Below are 18,471 nucleotides of genomic sequence, written 5' to 3'. Positions count from 1 at the left end.
TTTGTTTATATGGCTACAAACTAGTTTCATTGTTAAGCGATAATCATGTTAGGAGTAACATGTATTGTGCAACTGTGGTTTGGTTTAATATGTTTTTATCTTTCTTTCAAAAAACAATGGTGATGAGATGGATCATCCTACCCTTGCTACATACTCAAACCCGAAGCCTTTGTTCAAATTTTGCAAAATTTATGCACCTTTTATATTGATATTTTAACTGTAAATAATGTACATTGTCAAGGACTATAGTGACTTTGTTTGTGTTTTGATTAAAAAACGGTCATTAAAAAACACCTGAAATTTCCCGTTATTTGCTGATCAGAGGGTTAACCCCTGTGACGTAATGACACGGCTCCCCAGGACAATGGAAAATCAAATTGGTGTTGGGGTCAGTTCAGGTTCCACCCGGCCGCGAACTGAATCCTGCACCAACCCCAAAGTTGGTTACAGTAGAAAAGGGGTAAAAGAGTGATAACGTTGGTCCGCATTTACTGAGTGCAGGCAATCTTGGCTCAACGTCGGTAGTGGAAATGTGGTCATTTTTGCGGAACGAGCCATGTTTCAAAAACTTGGGTAAACCCAGAGATTGTAATGGGAAATGGCTGTTGGCAACTTTAAACATCAGTGAGCTTTTACTATACAAGCATACAGGTAACACTCAATCCTCTCCATGGATGCACACTCTATAATGCTACACAGACAACCGCTTTTGTTCTATTACTTACATAAAATAAACACAAATTGTTAATTACAGCTTGTTCTTCTGACTCTTCGACATGACCAAGCAACTCCAACTACTTCTGCCTGATGCTTGCCATCATTTAACACAAGAATACAACATTCTAACAACATGTATTGGTCAGAAAAGTGGAAAAAGCAAAATAGGTCCTCTTTCATGAAAACTGAGGTACCACTGTATGTTGTATGTTTGGCGTAACTGCAAGTTTTTGTGTCTACTTATGTTTTAAACATATTAATAAATCAGTGTTTTCCAAAATAATTTTGCTTTGACTTCGGAAAGAGTAGGTCACTACTTTATTGCCATGGACAAATGGTGAAGTATGTAAGGATAGAGAAGGGTAGGCACTGAGACCCAAATGAGCGATGGAGGCAGAGATTAGGCAAAAGCCTGTTCTATGTGGATTGTGGAGTGGCACATTGTGCTGATGAGAAGGCCCTCTGAACTTCATGATTTCATGTCTGATTGAAGAAAGGAACTCACTTGTAACACCATTGTTGCAAATGCAACGTGTTCTGAAGATTCACAATTTGCTTTTAAAATGTTTCTACCACCTCATAAAACTGTTGTTGCCACTTCTAAATGTGCCTTTAACCTTATAAAAGTGTCGCATGAACTCTTTTCATCTGAATCTCTTAATAGAAAACAGTGTTGTGCTTTGGCATAAACAAGAAATAAACTGATGCAGTAGTGCAAGCCTCTCAGAATGTAGTGTTTATGAAGAGCCTGTGATAACAAACATCATGTTAACCGTTGCTTCCGTCTGCTGCTTGCTAAATTGCCCTGATTGTCATCTTCTCAGGTTTCCTCCTCTGCTCAGTGAAGATAACATCCTACACTCTATCTGTCCTCGAACATCCCCTCCTTTTGCTATCTTGTCTTCTCTAAATCTGGTTATCTTGCCCCTCTGATGATGATGATGAGGAGGAGGATCATGATGACCGTTACTGATCTCGCTCATCTTCACAGTGCTGCTTTTTATTTCCTTTTCTTTTTTCACCAGACTTTCATGTTTTTTTCCCCCTTTGAACAGAATTTCACATTCAACCATGCAGAATTACATAAGGCATACTGTGCCTTGTAATTAATTACTAGTGGCCTGTTTTCTTAGAATCATTAGTTAATCGTGAATACTAATTATTTATCTGTTTTCAGATAAGAAATCGCTTTGGAACTGTGCAAAACTTAGGTATCCCAATACTTGTGTCTGAATAGTATAATCCATAAATGTTTTAATTTAACATAATCAAACATGATCAGTAATTCCCAATTCCAATGATTGTTTCCTTTTCTGCCCGGCAGGCTGTCCAAGAACATTCCCACAACTAAGGATGTGGAGCCGCTGCTGGAGATCGATGGAGACATCCGCAGCTTTGAGGTTTTCCTCTCCTCCAGAACTCCCGTCCTCACTGCCAGAGATGTGGAGATGTTCCTGCCCTGTACTGTCAATCTGGACCCCAAGCTCCGAGAGATAATAGCAGGTATTACACATTATTAGTAAAGTATATACACTAATCTCTCAGCACTTCGATTTTGCAGCTTCACTCTGATTTTCTAAAATATAAGTTGTGAAATCACAGTGAGAAAAAACTCTCTGAAACCGAGCGTTCAGAGCCATCCCAAACTTCCAAATTTGCAAACCTCATTATCTGAAACTTTGGCATTGTTTAGCACAAGATTCCAACATTCTAACAGTGTTTATAGGTCAGAAAAGTGAAAAAAACATAATAGGTCCCCTTTAATTTTCCCAAGGGGCCAAATGAGGAAAAAAAGAGCCAGGCCAACCGGCTGAACTTAATTATGCTTAATATCCATTAAAACAGTCAACAAAATGTGCATGTTTAAAAAATATAACCTGCCTCACACAGTCTTCTGACACAACCACAGCACCATGAACAACCTGAGGAGCCGAGCTGCAATGTGCTGAGCCAATGAGGGAGCAACGAAAGTCACTGATCCATATCATTTTGTTTGTGCAGTCTAAGTGGTAGCGTTTTTACGTGTTAAAGCTTCAAAGGCACTTGCATGATCGCTCCCCCTCCTCTCTTGCATAGCTTGACATGCACCTTCCAAAAAATGTTAACCTAGACCTGCGATTGGTAGACTTTTAATACATTATTTTCCATGTGTATGCATTCAGAGAGGGTACAGCCCACCTTTGTGAATGCCTTCTTGCTGGATTTTGGATCAACATTCCCAATAAAACTGGTTCAGTCTGTCGATTAAACTGTGTGCTCTCACAGATGGACAGAGACCACCTGAAAGACCAGCTCCAAGTGGACTCTAGTCCTGAATGAGGACCGCACCAACGCACTGCTGTACCCTCTTTGAACAAGACATGTACACACAGAAAATAATGTAGTAAAAGCCCTTAGTCCACAACGCATGTTTAGATTTTGGTACACGTAAAGCTAAAAAAAAAAATCATCCGTGATTCCGTCAACAGTTACAAAGTGACGTAATACCATGCAATACTATTGCCACAGTAGTGCCGTACTTTTCATGCCGTGCGTCAGTGTCCGTTCAACTCATTTGAGAGTGTTAGTGATTCCAAGTGTGAAGTTGCTGCATCATGATGTGAGGAGACCGGAGGAAAACACACACACACACCACGTCTGTTGAAGCAGTGCTGACTCACACAGTGGACCAACCTAAAGAAACTTCTAAAAATAGTGCATTTATTCACTTAAATGTAGGTGTTTTCACCTCCATTTGGAAGGTCATCTCCTTCCCTCCTCTCCATCTGTGGCCAGCCGGTGCTTAGTGCCCAGTGTCCTGTGTCCAGCCAGTGGGCAGTGCCGTCAGTGATACACGCCCATGAGCCTGACTCACATCATAAGGCCCCCATTGTGTTCACAGGCTGCTTTGGGTCTCACTCAGTGTGTCATTCAGCTGCCACTTGTATAACCAGGAGACATTCTGGTGCCTTCTGTTTCTGGGTTCTAGTTTTTCTTGCCAGCCACACAGAGCCACTCTGTTCCTGTCCCCAGCCTTGTTTAACTTCACTTTGGGAGGTTCCACCAAATCTCTTACTCAGCACTGCTCAGATTGATTTGGGAAACAATGGTGGCACAGTCCTGTTGTGTGTGTGTGTGTGCCTATGGTATTTAGTTTGTTTACATGGGTGCATTTATTTGTATATCATTATCTCATAGCTGGCATATCACTCAAAAGAACCCAAACAAAACAAAAAACACAATGTCAACAAGCCTGCTGCTTTGTAACCAAATTGAATCACAAGATTCAAAGTGTGAATTCACTGTTGAAGTTCTTTTCTGACATCTGATATAGTTCATCACTTGCTTGCAAGTCATCTATTCAATCTTTTCCCAGAATTATTTTCCTCTATTTATTTACTGTTTAACTCGACGCAGATGACAAAATAAAACTGAATTATCGATGCAGGGATACCATCTGAGGGGCCTTTATAGTCATCGCCAGAGATATGATCATCAGCCTCACACTCAAACAATTCCCTCTCTCTTCCTCGCTACCCCCGTGATTCTCTCCTCTTCTTAGATGTCCGTGCAGCCAGAGAGCAGATGCACGTGGGAGGGGTTACGTATCCCACCATGCCCTTGCAAGAGGCAGTGCCCCGTCCGCAGGTGGGATACGGCCAGCACGCCCCCATCTGCTCGCCGGCAGGCTCCTTCGCTGGATCCTTGCCTCCTCAGCCTCATAGTGCCTACTTCAGTGGGATGACTGGTCCTCAGCATCCGTTCTACAATCGGGTAAGGCAGGAACGAGGAACGCTCTCAATCAGATCCATCTTCAAGTTCCCCGCAACCACAAACAACACGTTTGGTTTTAGCTTCATATCTTCCTCACAGTATAGTGATCCTTCAGTCAGCTTTGGAGGTCACATGACCGGTTTGCTTTATTAGCACCCAAAACAGGTCAACTGGATATGTTCTTTGAATGAGAAGTACAAAGTTTTGCGTTTGTTTATTTTATATTTCTGTTTGCCAGGGATGGGCATTTGACAAAATTTAATTGACTGACGACATCTTTACTCGCTACGACTGAATCAAGCAGCCAAGTAGTTCAGTGCAATTAGTCAACCATCAATCCCACACAATTAATGCATCATGATGTCCATCCCTGCTGCCTTAGCTCCCTCCTTGTATAATTTCATTTTATGTTTACCTCCTCTCCCTCCTGCCTCCTTAGCCTTATTTCCCCCATCATGTGTATCACCTGCCAAGGCATTACTCCCATCATGTTCCTTCATCCTTGCGCCCTTCCATTAAGCATCCTGGTCAGCCAAAGGACAACACCGGTGGACTTGTAAGTAGAAAATGTCATGAATGTAATAACATGAATGTAATAAGTCGTGTAATTGATTGATTGGTGAGAGCAAGGTTAACGCTAGGGATGTTTTGATTTTATGCTGCCGATACCGATCCCAATAATCCATGAGTGCAATCGACTGATACCAATACCAATCACATATATGCAGTCTAAAGGTTTATATGTACTTTGCAGTTCAAATTACACGCTTCACTCTATCACCGTTTTGAAAAGTTCTATTAATAAATATATGCATATTTAAGCTAATGTTACACTTTTTTCATGTAATTAAGCATTTAAGAAATTAGGCATTTTCAAGCATAAAGCTAAATGAACTAAAATACAAATATAAGGTGTTCAAAAGACGCATTCAAAGATATTCTACACTAGGTGTTAGTAATGTTACTGTAATGTTCAGTGAACGACACAATCACCAGACTTGATCAACCAAATAGCAGGCTTTAATTCCAGTTTTGAATTATCTCACACAAGGCACAATAATACCTAATGAAAATCCAAGCTAACACAACCTACTCTTGCGGCTGTGACCCGCGACCACTTGAAACTTATTTTCTTTTATTATGTCTACTATATTACTTACTATGGGGCTGTTAGTTCATGTCTGGAGGACTCTAACAATGTCAAAAAACATATTTCGAAGATCGTAAAGAGGTTTTCGGCCAAAAGGAGGATGAGGGCATTAAATCAAAAGGACTCTTGCAGCAAAGTGGAGACTGTGGAGTATAATACAGTGTCCAGAGCTACCATACCAATTGTGAAAGCTAATGTGAGCATGAATGTTTGTTCTGTCAATGTACCCTCAGAGGTACTCTTTCTGGTACCTGATCGTATCTGTTTCTTCCAATAACAAAGTGAGTAGAATTGTCGCAAACCAAAAATGAAAATGGGGTATCATTAGTTCCACCTCGTCTCTTTGTTTTTGTGTCTTCCACCTGCTCCTTCCTCCACCCTGTCTCCTTGATACTCCTCTCCTTAGTGCAGAGGTAGGGAACCTATGGCTCGGGAGCCAGGTAGGGCTCTTTTGATGACTGTATCTGGCTCTCAAGCATTTCTTACCACAATAAAAATGTATTTTTGCTAACATTTTAAAGTAAACCATCACAGAAATGACTGTTGAAAATAATATTCAAAATCAACAACTTTCTTATGCATTTTAATTCGTCCATCTATATTCTGCTGCAATACGGCCAACCATATCCATCTTTCCTGATGATATTTTCCAGGTCAAACACCAAAACTTGATTATTACTGGGTAATGCTGTAGTCTACCTCGGTCATTGAGATGTCAAAAAAACATGTAAATGTAAACTTTCCTCCTTTAGTCAAATAGCTAAAGCTGCAGAACCAAGCCTTCTGGTGAAGATGGCCAAAAGAATGAAATACGTGTACTGAATACGGTTCAAAACCATGCAGCAGCAGAAGTTGCATTAATGGCAGCAAGTATTTGATTTATTATTAGACACTGCGCTGCTCACGAAAGTGTGCTGGCCACACCCCATTGGCGTGGGGTAGTGTGCCTGGTCTACATAATTAGAGCCCATTATATCTAAAACTGTTGGTCTTACATAAACATGCACACATTTTATTGCATTCAATGTTTAAAAAAATGTATATGGCTCTCACAGATACACATTTTAAAATATCTGGCCTTCATGGCTCTCTTAGCCAAAAAGGTTCCCGACCCCTGCCTTAGTGTATCAGAATCACATTTCCACCCATTTTCTCAGGTAAACCCAAAAGACAGAGTTAGAAGGTAATTTCATAGATAAGTGGCGAAAAGTCCCTGAGACTGCACACAACCCCTTGTTTCTATTCTGTGCCCATGTCAGGATGCTATAGAAGAGGATGCCAGAGAAAGCCTCCCCTCTTGTCCCTCTGACCCCTCCATGGTAACCAAATAAAAGACAAAGTAGCATTTTACTAATAATTTGCCCGCTGATGGATTGGCAAACCTCAAGCATGGTGAACATTGCATGCATGCCTTGTAAGTGACTTTGAAACATGCTCTTTTTGTGCATGTGAGTTATTAGACCACACATTCCCACAGTCCAGACTGTGACCTTTACCACAGTCTGTTAAAATGGATGCGCACGTGTCACAGGGATGCATGGAGAGACGCTCTGACTTCCACACATTCAAAGAGAGAGCAGCTTCTGTTGGAACAAATTAGTGATAACACTTCTCGCCTGCTCCACAAAGCCACTTATCAGGCTGCAGCCAGCAAGCATTTAAAGGAGCTGTATTAAAGATTTGAATATAGAAAGAAGACTGTGTCTATCTTCTCCATTCCACCTCCATCTTGCTCTTGCTCTTTTGTCCCATCTTCTCTACAGTATAAATGTCTTCAGTTTCATCTCATTCCTGCTTTTCCGTGTACATCAGCCCATCTTATCCCTTCTCTCAAATCTGTGAATGTTGATATGTGTGTGTGTGTGTGTGTATGCGTGCAGGCCCATTTATGTGTAATTCTTCGGATATGTAAGCAGGCCGAGCCCAGTATAATTGCCAAGCTTATAGAAGTGTGAATGTGGATTCCTCTGTCTGCGGGGATTATCATCAGAGCAACTGTTGGGGCTGCTGGCAACACACACACACACACACACACACACTAACAAAGAGCCCAGCGCTGTTACAGCTTATCTCCTTACCAAGACGCTTCCTCTTCTACAGAGCTCCATTTCCTCTTCCCCATCCTTCTTCTTGCCCTGCCCTGAGCTCAGCCCAGCTGTAATTACAGTCTTATCACACACACATGCCGGGACAGTTCACACACACTTAGACACACCCGCTGATATTTGATTTGTTTTTTCCAGAACCCAAGTTCTCTGTTGTGGCTAAATTGAAACCTCTGCTTCTCTTCAACTTCTAATCTAGCTGGTTTGTCTGCAAACATTGTGAGTCCAGAAGCAGTGAAAAAAATCTACTTGTGTTGCGATTCTACTTCCAATAGTCTCACCTCTTCCAGTCTGGCATGAATGAAAAGGAGCTGCCTTCTCCCTGGTTACTGCTCCTTGATGTTGTGCTTTTCTGCCTTTTTGTCTGCCTTTTTCCACAGGTGCACCCCTGGCCTCGCATCATTGTGTGATTTCTTTTTTTTTTTTTTTTGTCTGACCGCTTGTCCGTCTGCTCTTTTTGTCTCCTTATCAAGCATTTAAAGTCACTGCCTTTCAAATCAAAGCAGGTACATCTATGGTCTCATTGCTTCTACAGTCCCAGCAGGGTTGCAGCCGTATGGGGAGGGTTGACGGTTTGAACACTTTGGGCAGATTTGTTTTTACACAGCTATTGCTGACTTACAAAAAAGGCTACAAAAGTGTGGGCAAAATCAGTTTTTTCATTGGAAGCTTTCATTCAGGAATTTTGCAAATAGAGCTGTATAATACCAGTAGGAATGGATGGATAAATATAGTGAGTAAAAATAATGTTTCATCATATGTCACCCATATCATTGATGTTATAATGATGATAATTTTATAATAATATTGATAAAAATATTAATTAATACCATAGTCATGTTGTAATATACTACCAAAAATTAAATTATTATATTGCAATATATTGTCATATGTTTATTAATTGCACTTTTCTCAAAAGTAATGTTAAAATCTCATCTTGCCTTGTTCTCGTAGATGTGTGTTCATGTTTCATATAAGGATTGTGGATGATGGGCACATTTTTAACACCTATTTGCATGTATTCCAATGTATTTATTTCCCCCATTTTCTGGAATTTATTATTCATGACATTTATAAATACTGTAGTTTTTTGTGCAAAGTTTGAAAACAAGCTTTCTGTTTTGTCCTCACGATACCCATCAGTGTTCGTACAAGCTGTGAAACCAGCATACCGCTGCAACCCTATTCTGTATCCAACCACACCCCCAACTAATACTTAACACTGCCTTATCAATATCACAGCATGCTGTAGAATCAGATACTTCTCACTGGAAATACTATCACCTCAGTTGTGTGTAGTCATGCCACAGTTGCACTAATATTTTTACACAAGTAGCAGGGTTTTCTTTTTTGCCCACTGTTGCCAAGCATTAGCACCTGGCGTACAATAATATATTATACAAGCTTCTTTTTCTTTTTCCTCTTGTCTAACACCTCTCTAATCTGATTAAGTGCCATACTTTTTGAGCCTCGTATCAAGAGTCTGGGTGGCCATTGGATATTAGTGCAGTAAACAGATTACAGAGTGATGGAAGCACGAGTAGGTAGAAAGGAATGGAAAGAGAGTGGTGGTCCAAGTCTTGTAGCTGTTCGACGACGACCACTCAGACTTACAGTCTCCATCCCATAAGTACGGTGCATACAATTTATGTGCTTATACAGCGTATTTATATATGTGCACACCAAAAAAAGAACAAAGTGGTGCAACTGTTTGGACGGGTTGGCAACTTTGTTTGCGCTTCCCCTTAATTTGTGTGACTGTGTGTGTGGAATTGTGACCACCAGCCGCCGTGCCTCCTCCCCAGGGATCTCTCACTAGTGTTTCATAAGTGATGAACAGAAAGGTCTAACGTGCCCTTGTAACTAGGGCTCCCAAAGACGTGATGATTTCTCATTGCGATTTCATGTGTTTGTAGGCCTCTCCTGCCGTCCTACTCAGCTCTATGAGCACGGACGCGGTGTGTGAGTGCCTCAAACACATCGATGGAATAGACACCAACATGCTGCCTCAGTACACCTCCACCATCAAGAAGGTGCGCCTGTCAATCACATTAATATTCCACACTTGTTTTCTTGTGTTTTGTGATTCTTCTGTGTTTTTAAATGTTGCTTAATCCACTCATTATGTTTTCCGAAATCATTGCAGGCCAATATAAATGGACGTGTTTTGGCTCAGTGCAACCTGGACGAGCTGAAGAAAGAGATGGAGATGAACTTTGGTGACTGGCAGCTCTTCAGGGGAATGGTGAGCTCCAAGCTTATTGGACACATTAAGTACACCTGCACAGACTTGCACTGCAAACTACAGTTACAATAACGAAACTAGATATCTTGTATTGGCTCACATTAGATTGTACAGGTGTACTTAAATTAACAATAAGTCAACCTGCAATTATTAAAATAACTGTACAGTTGATTTGAATTGTATGATGACAACAGCTCGAACTTCTGTGGGAAATAAGAACAGTGCACAAATGTATGTAGAAATTGTTCAGAGGAGATTTTGCCTTGAGAGATGAAGCCTGCTACTCCTAGGTATTTCCTCCCAAAAGATGGAAGCGTTTTGTAATACGACATCCTGTGCTAAGCTAAGATATTGGAATGGAGATTTGATAATCCGCATTACAAGAAGCCTGCAATCACGAACATGTGTAGCAGCCTCCTAATAAACCAGTCATGTTTTTAGCAGACATCTGATGCCGAGCTCACACATCAGAGCAGCTGGAAAGTACGGCGTCTTTACTGCTTCACGCACTAAACCAGTGTTGTGTTGCCAGGACACAGCGAGCTCAGCCATCTGGTCCAAGATGGCTGACTGATATCTGGATGAAGGGAGGTCATTGTCAGGGATGAATGGACAGTTCCTCATAAGGAAGAGCTCATAGTAGCCAACACATATTGTTTGCACACATTGTGCAACATAACTTGTTTGGATGATTTAAACTTGTGAGTTTGTGTTGAGTTAAAATGTAGTCTTCCTCTCCAGGTGATGGAACAACGACAAACTGAAAGCCAGGCTCTGCTGCAGGATGAGTCGCGAGCTCCTAGCGAGCAGGGCAACAGCGTCTACCATGGAGAGCCCAGCAGACGCTCTGCGGGAGCCCAACGAGAGTCAGGGGCCTTCAGCCTCAACCTAAGCTTCGAGGAGCTTAGCGGAGCAGGCCTAGAAGAGCCTCCAAGACACAACAGCAGCTCACAGTGGCCTCCGGTCAGTCCTTTTATAGCGCACAAACACCGCCATGACAAGATAAGATCATATGCAGCATGTGCATTTTACTCCCCCACACTGTAAAGAGCGGTAATCTGGTGTAAGCACATTTAAATGGAACATTTCCGATCAGGTCAAACACTTTAAAACTGTCACAAAACCACATGTCCTTTTCATGGTGGCCTCATGCGCCTCATTTAAGCAAGAAAGGAGCACAGTAGAGGAAGTCAGTGGTGTTCCTGAACGCAACTGTAGACTAAAAAAAGTGCACACTGTGGCATAAATCTCAAACAAAAGCACACTAACATTTTTGTTGTGATACACTTAAATTGTACACGTCTCAACACCAAAATTGCTATTCTGTCTATTCTAACAAAGTGCACAGTATGTCACAAGAGTATACACCCCTACATTTCAGCAGCCATTGTTATTTATTTTTATAGTATACAGTATGTTCTCAAGAACAATAAATGGACAAAACTTATATACTTATATACTTTAGAGTAGTCAGTGTGCGTCTTGTATAGCAGTAGAGATTTCATATACACTGGAATAACACACAACAATATAATTATGATTTTCCTACAGTCAAGCATAGTGGTGGTAACATTATGTTCTGGAACTGCATTAATTTTGCCAGCACTGGGGAGCTGTGGTTCATTGAAGGAAACATGAATTCCAACATGCACTGTGACTGTCTGAAGGACAGCAGACCACTTCACCAAGTCGGTAATTTCCCCTCTTATTTGTCATTTTCTTCCTCTTGCCAGGTTACGGCTCCCCGCACTACCAGCATGTCCAGCCTCATCTCCCAAGAATCCTCCAACGACATCGGCAAGCTGACCGCCAAGCAGCAGGCCGAGTACCATGACGCTTACCGGGAGTATATTTCTCAGATGTCACAGCTGGAGATGTGCAGCGGGGAGAAGGAGAGGCCTGTGCAGCCCCACCCTGGACACTTTCTGCAGTCTGCCAGCTCAGATGACAAAGGGGTGGGAGGACAGTCACACGTACACAGTTTAACATCTGGTCACTGCTTCACATAGATCATTTTCCATCATGTTGTTATGCTTAGTGTCCTTAGCTAGCTGGTTGAAACAAAAAATAACACATACCTGATTTCTATTGGGCTTATTGCAGGCTGAGGAAAATGGATTTTTTGGAAAACATTGTCCAGTTTCAGCATTTGTGTGTAGATGGCAAAAACCTTAATAATACAGACCTGATCAAAATATTAATACCAGTTGGGAAAAATAGCTAGAATTTACCTTTTGCACATTTGTATCTTAATGAGGTTTTAGGTAGAGCAACAATATGCAAAAGCAAGAAGGGGAAGTGTGACAAAAAGCAGAGCAAAAATTAGTTTATTGAAAAGACCAATTAAAGGGAAATAGGCTGTTTATCAGCTGATCAAAAGTTTAAGACCATCGCTCAAACCGTTCTTGTTAATCACTTCAAAAATTGGTTAGGGCATGCTTGATGCAAGTGTTTCCAGGCGGCTATTGGGAACGTTGCTGCAAGTGGCGAAGATGGTTACACGAAGGGCACCAACTGATGGGAATTTTTATAAACTTCCCTTGCTATCCATCCCCAAATGTTCTCTTTGGGTTTTAAATCAGGGGAACACGCGGGATGGTCCAAAAGAGTAATGGTATACTCCCTGAAGAAGTCTTTGGGCAAGCGAGCAGTGTGAACTTCAGCGTTGTCCTGTTGAAAGTAACGAGGGGTGCCCGCTGCAACATTTGTACGTAACCAGCCGTTATTTGATGACCCCTGCACCACCTGAAGTTCCAGTGTTCCACTGAATGAAAAAGCACCCCCAGATCATGATGGACCCCACGGTGCAGGGTAGAATAGACAACATCTCAGCTGGGATCTCCTTGTCATGCTAGTAACGTTGGAAGCCATCTGGTATATTCTAGCAATTTTCAACTGGTTTTAAGATTCTGATCAGTTCTGCACCATGACTGTGCAATATTTTTTTTATCCAATTTACTTCTTAATAGTGGATAATTTATATTAATATATTGTATAAAATATTTATATTTGGATACAAATATTAATAGTTTTTAATATTATTTTGTATTTGTCTTATTATCAGTAGTATTTTTATGATTATTATTACATAAGGCGGGCTGCACGGTGTTCGAGTGGTTCGCACGCAGACCTCACAGCTAGGAGACCCAAGTTCAATCCCACCCTCAGCCATCTTCTGTGTGGAGTTTGCATGTTCCCCCTGTGAATGCGTGGGTTTTCTCCTGATACTCCGGTTTCCTCCCACATTCCAATAACATGCTAGGTTAATTGGTGACTCCAAATTGTCCATAGGTATGAATGTGAGTGTGAATGGTTGTTTGTCTATATGTGACCTGTGATTGGCTGGCGACCAGTCCAGGGTGTACCCCCGCAACCCTTGTGAGGATAAGCGGTAGAAAATGAATGACTGAATTATATAACGCTTCATCTCACAGAACATGATGATTTTTTTAGCTTAATTTCTTGCAATATACATACATTGATATATTTTATATACTTAAGGGGATGGGAAAGCATATAGTGCAGATATGCTGCCTTCTCAAAGCTAAATAGCACAGGAGCTTTTATTATATTGTATAGTGGGAAAAAGTCAACCATTGCTACTTTTTAATTACTAACTTTATTTCTGTTGGCCCAAAACGTTAAAATGAATTCCCTCTTCAGAGACCTCCCACCCAATCGCTCTGCTTGTTTATGTTTTCGTGTTCTCATCACTGAATCCTTTTCCCACTGGCCAGGCCAAGGAAGGAGCTGACCAAGACGGCCGCAAGTCCTTCACCAAGAGAGTCTCCAAGGCAAGCGAGGCCACAGACGCTCCCTCAGGGGCCGATGCCCAGCTCCTGGATCCCATCACGGAAGAGGATGAGAAGTTGGACCACAGCACGAGTTCCAGGACCAACCCGGCTGGATCTCGCTTCCGCAAGCTGTCTAGCGATGAAGACTCAAGCCCGGAGGAGGCAGATAACACCACACCTCTACTCCACAAAGAAGCCAAAGCAAAGCCCTCCAATTTCCTCACCAAAGCATACCTGGATCAATCCAGTGACAGCTCCCCAGAGCAGGCAGGAGGCGAGCCCGGCTTAGCGAAGGGTGCGATGGAGCTAGAGCTGGAGGTCCTGGTGAAGAAGAGAGGCCTCCTCCCCAGCAGCCTGAGCGGCCTGCAGGACGCGACAGTAGCCCGCATGTCCATCTGCTCCGAGGCGGCGTCCGAGGCGAGCCTGATGGCGAGCAGCCCGGATGAAGGTTGGCCCGCTGGCGGGGTGAGCAACCTCAACCGCAGCGACAGCAACACCACGCTCAACAACAACAGCAGCGACGCCAACTCCAACGCCAACAACAGCAGCCACCAGCAGCAGGCTGCCACCTCCCCCTCGAGCGTCTCGCCAGCTGTCATTATCTCACCAGGCAGCGGCACCACCATCACCACGGCCACCGTCCACCACAACCAGAACCTGCGTTCCATCAGTCTGGGAGACGAGAGAGAGAGCGTCCTTTGAGGCCACATACTTTCACTATCAATGTTGTCAAGTGCAATAGAGGAAACGTAGAATGTGTTAGCTATTAGAAAATTTGGATTGTTAATGGTGCAGTTGTGTCTTCATTGTGGTGCTTGTTATCCGTAGATGGAATGTTACAAAAAAATACATTGTTAGCTTGAAAAGAAAACGTAGAGGTAAAGGCGTGAAATGGATATAAATGTTTGTCAGTGGACCTTTCTTTCTGTTAAGCTATTCGCATGCACTCTCAATGTTCCAAAATAATGTTCTCGCATCTAAACTATGTCAAATTGTGTTATTTAAATCAATACACCTTTTTTTGCTGTCAACTCTTGTACTGACTTTTTCTTCTTGCAGGAGAATCGGATCACTCATGCCGTTACAATGATAGTTGTATCCCCAGTCGTCCGATAGATGGCGCACTTTCCATACAAACTGTGCTTCGGCTTGATGCTGGCTGTCAACTCTTGGTGATGACCTCCCCTCCGAAAGTGGGGTACCTGCAGGGGTCCTTTGAGGACACTTACAAGGTACTTCAATACTTAAGCAGACTATTAATGATATATTGTATTACATATGCAAATAAGTTCAAACAACAATGCTCAGTTTTGACATTTCAAAGGGTGTTGATTTAGATTTTTAAAGCTTTTGAAGAAATAATGGCAAGTACCCTGACATACACACCCAGTACCAAAATGTCACTTTACCATGCCAGGCAGTCCTCAATTTGTGCTTTTTAAAATAACAAAATCTGCTCGTCTCATTTGTCATACAAAAGCAAAATTTCCATATTTGTCTAGTTTTTTTTAAAACTATATATATATCCCCCATGCAATAAAACAGCCTACAGCCCCCTCCACACCCCTCCTCCCCACCCCTTTTTGCTTTAATGTCTCGGCCTGTCACGCTTAAACCATCTAATCCCATTTACTTTACATGGCACCCAAGGAAGTAAAAGTGCAGTCAGAGAGCGCCCTACATAAGCGTTTTATGCAACTGTGCACCCTGAGGTGCTGTTTGCCTGTGTGTGAAGTGACGCACTGTGTTTTTGCACCATTCTGGGTCACATTGTGGTGGTTTGATCCACCGGAATCGTAATTTGTGGAGGAATTCTCAAAGTGACAAATGGTATATTCTACCCACCTCACACACAAGGAATCGTAATATGGTTGCTTTTGACATTTATTTTGTATAAAAAAGGTACAATTTACATTACTTTTATAAAAAGTTTCAGCATAATTAAGTACAACATTACACGTTTTGCAGAGATGCCTGCAACTATACAAGATAAACTCCCGAGAAGAGTTCACAAGGTCATTTTTTTTCTTTTTACTTCTTTAAACAACGTCCAGTCCTTCATGTGCCAACAATTCTGACAAGACAAGACTAAACCTTTTTTCCTTTTATACAGTAAATAACCAAGATCCCACCTCCGCAAAAAAGCGAAGACTTCCAACAGGGAGGGTGAGAATAAGAAGAGGAAAGGCGGAAAGGGGGGAGATAGCAATAATAATAATCCTCATGACAATAATCTCATTTTTCCTCCCACTATTGGGAATATAAACGCGCCTTCCATTTCCAGAAAGGACCCACAAATAATAAATCTTAAGTTAAATAATAACAAATTGTCCAAAAAACAAAGCACATCACATCATAAAGATTGTCCCATAATAAGCACAAAGTCTCTCATCATGATGGGAGGAAAAATAATCCAGCAGGCCTGGAGGAGGACAGAGGATGGGGTGTGGTTTTCTCTTTCTTTTGTAAAGGAGTAGGGGGGGAAGCCCTGCATGCTCCCCAGGTCCTGTGTGATTTTTTTAAAGTCTTGACCAAACACCTGCAAAAGATTGAGAGAGAGAGACAGAGAGAGATAGAGTGAGAGAGAGGAGAGAGAGAGGCGTGTTTAGAAAAAGGCAAACAGGGCAGAGTTCCGGACAGACTGGCGCCAGGGAGGAAGCCACACAGTTTTTTAACATTTAACCAAACACTCCCAATACTAAGCAAACCCTGCACTCCAGATGTACACACACACACACACACATACACACATGTTTTTGCACAAGTTTAGCTTCCAATCTGGGGAAGAATCATCGTAATTGCCGCTCAGCTGGCGCCTACCCACTTCTTGTACCAATTATGTGCAGACATCGTCCAAAACAGCCATTATTTTCCCTCCTTGCACATGCCCTTCATTATAGACACAAGAGGCTATAATGCGAGCCTGACAACTGCCTACAGGGAGGAATTGCTTCCATTGCATGCACATAAATATCCACCAACTGCATGTTTTTACTGTAAGCATATGGCAGTATTTGGATCTAGGTTGCACAAGCATATTGCGATGTCACTGGCACAAATGTCCGATTGGTTCGCTGACTGGAAATGTAATAAATCAAATAAAAGAGCCTTCTTGGCCGGCGTGCGTGAGCAGACAGGAGCACCAGACTACTTACCGCCTTTAGCGATGCAGAGTCCGGCTGTCATCTGTCGTCAGCTCCGATGGCAACTCGGGAGACTGAAAACAAACATGTTATTTGGACGCTGTCTCGTTTTCACAAAAAAAGAGGGAAATGAGCCACTTTAAAGACGGGTACCTGTAGCGAGAGGATGCTGATGTCTGTGTTGAGGGTGGTCAGCGGGGTCCTGGATGCTGCCGGAGCCCCTTGGCCCGGTCGCGACGGGTGATGCAGGCTAGTGCCCAGTGCGACGTTTGTGTCGAGCGCGATCTGCAGGTCCAGGATGTAGTCGATGACGTGCTGCAGGATTTCCATCTTGCTGACGTTCTTGTTCTGGGGGATGCTGGGCACCAGCTCCTTCAGCTTGGAGTAGCAATCGTTCATGTTGTACAGCAAGCTCAGCGGGTCGTCCACTGGGGTCTTGCTCCGCGACAGCCCCAGCGAGTGCTCCGTCAAGGCGGCGTTGTTTTTCCGGAAGGACCGTACGGGGCTTATTGCTTTCATTTTCTTCCTAAGTTTGAATTTCGATTCTTGGGAGTAAGCCAGTTGGTTATTTTAAGTCCAATTCGTTCAAGCGATGATCGGTCAGACTGGATTAACGGCGCAGCAGAGTGCTTTATATAGGCGGCAGGTTGGCAGCTACTGAAAGGCGGGACTAATGCGCTGATTGGCTGGACGGATTGTATCACTCAAAGCCGGCCCACGCTCCTATTGGCTCTCTTCGGCACACGCCCACCTCTCTTCCTCGTCGTTACTAGTGGCAACGCGAGTAAGGAGGCGGAACCCACAGGACAGCCTCAGCAGCTCCGGTGGGCAATTTGGAAAATTAAGCCCTTACCTGTTTCTGATCAAGAGAATTAATGCATCACAAGCCTCGCAATTGACGTTGACAAGGTGTGGCCAATAACTCAAAAACACAAAGTGATTAACTCACTTATTCACAAACCAAACCTCCCCTCCTTGAAACATTTTGCTCATAGACGTGTCTCATTATGATAATGACTGTGTTATGAATGTGGGAAAAACATCATTCTTGCATTTTCAGTATTTTGTTGTCAGCAGGACGCGTGTGTTAGATCCACTCGAACCCAGGCGCGTCTGATTAATCCACACAAGTCCGGACCGGTGTGAAGTTTCTGCGCTGAGCTGCCAAGCTTCACCAAGAAGGGGGACGTCAAAAAACGGTCAGCCTCATTCACACGCTGCATTTATGTGGGTTTTTAATGTGTGAGTGTTCTTACACGTTAAACCTCGTTACACAGCATAGAAAATACTTTCCAGCCGAAATGTGCGTCAGAGTGATGGAGGATATGAAAGTCCACTTCATTAGGTACACCTGCACCAACCACCCTATTGTGCTTTGCATCCCATGTGAGCTGTTGGTAAGATTTCAGCCACCATTCATCTACACCACTGCAAACTACACACAAAAATGATAAATGTGTCTTAATCAAGTGGAGGAAAGATTTTAAGGACCATAAGAGGACTTAAGGGTAAAAATTATGCTGTTTTTTGATAAACTCTCATTTACCCCCAATAAATAATGCAG

At 42.7% G+C, this 18,471-nt stretch overlaps 2 protein-coding genes across 7 annotated transcripts in view; one reads left to right on the top strand and one right to left on the bottom strand.

Moving 5' to 3' along the window:
• kidins220a (kinase D-interacting substrate 220a) overlaps positions 1–14,810 on the top strand; it is a 45,124-nt gene extending 30,314 nt beyond the window's left edge. For 2 of the 6 annotated variants that reach the window (XM_058090390.1, XM_058090391.1), the window contains exons 24-32: positions 2,042–2,220; positions 4,259–4,470; positions 4,910–5,026; positions 8,199–8,231; positions 9,642–9,758; positions 9,872–9,970; positions 10,712–10,933; positions 11,704–11,925; positions 13,708–14,810. In XM_058090390.1, the coding sequence (XP_057946373.1) occupies positions 2,042–2,220; positions 4,259–4,470; positions 4,910–5,026; positions 8,199–8,231; positions 9,642–9,758; positions 9,872–9,970; positions 10,712–10,933; positions 11,704–11,925; positions 13,708–14,466 (1,960 nt within the window). In that variant the 3' untranslated portion in view covers positions 14,467–14,810. Of the gene's footprint in view, positions 1–2,041; positions 2,221–2,982; positions 3,772–4,258; positions 4,471–4,909; positions 5,027–6,879; positions 6,940–8,198; positions 8,232–9,530; positions 9,546–9,641; positions 9,759–9,871; positions 9,971–10,711; positions 10,934–11,703; positions 11,926–13,707 lie in introns of those variants that run through there. The other 4 variants (XM_058090395.1, XM_058090392.1, XM_058090393.1 and 1 more) reach the window with 4 other exon arrangements.
• An 820-nt stretch (positions 14,811–15,630) lies between these two features.
• Positions 15,631–17,526, bottom strand: id2a (inhibitor of DNA binding 2a). The gene is made up of 3 exons (XM_058090404.1): positions 17,061–17,526; positions 16,920–16,981; positions 15,631–16,303 (listed from the first exon to the last, which is right to left on the bottom strand). The coding sequence occupies exons 1-2, from the start codon at positions 17,424–17,426 to the stop codon at positions 16,925–16,927; spliced, it is 423 nt and encodes a 140-aa protein (XP_057946387.1). The 5' UTR covers positions 17,427–17,526; the 3' UTR covers positions 15,631–16,303; positions 16,920–16,924.
• Between the last annotated feature and the right edge of the window lie 945 nt (positions 17,527–18,471).

Source organism: Doryrhamphus excisus, chromosome 13 (genome assembly GCF_030265055.1).
Source record: "Doryrhamphus excisus isolate RoL2022-K1 chromosome 13, RoL_Dexc_1.0, whole genome shotgun sequence".
Lineage (NCBI taxonomy): Eukaryota > Metazoa > Chordata > Actinopteri > Syngnathiformes > Syngnathidae > Doryrhamphus > Doryrhamphus excisus.
This window is presented reverse-complemented; position numbering and strand designations above follow the sequence as displayed.

What these genes read in the sequence shown, in the direction of transcription:
- id2a (XM_058090404.1), bottom strand. Translation starts at nt 17,426, where the DNA reads ATGAAAGCAATAAGCCCCGTACGGTCCTTCCGGAAAAACAACGCCGCC. An exon ending in TCAGCATCCTCTCGCTACAG is followed by an intron (nt 16,982 to 17,060) that starts GTACCCGTCTTT and finishes GTTTGTTTTCAG; the next exon opens with TCTCCCGAGTTGCCATCGGA.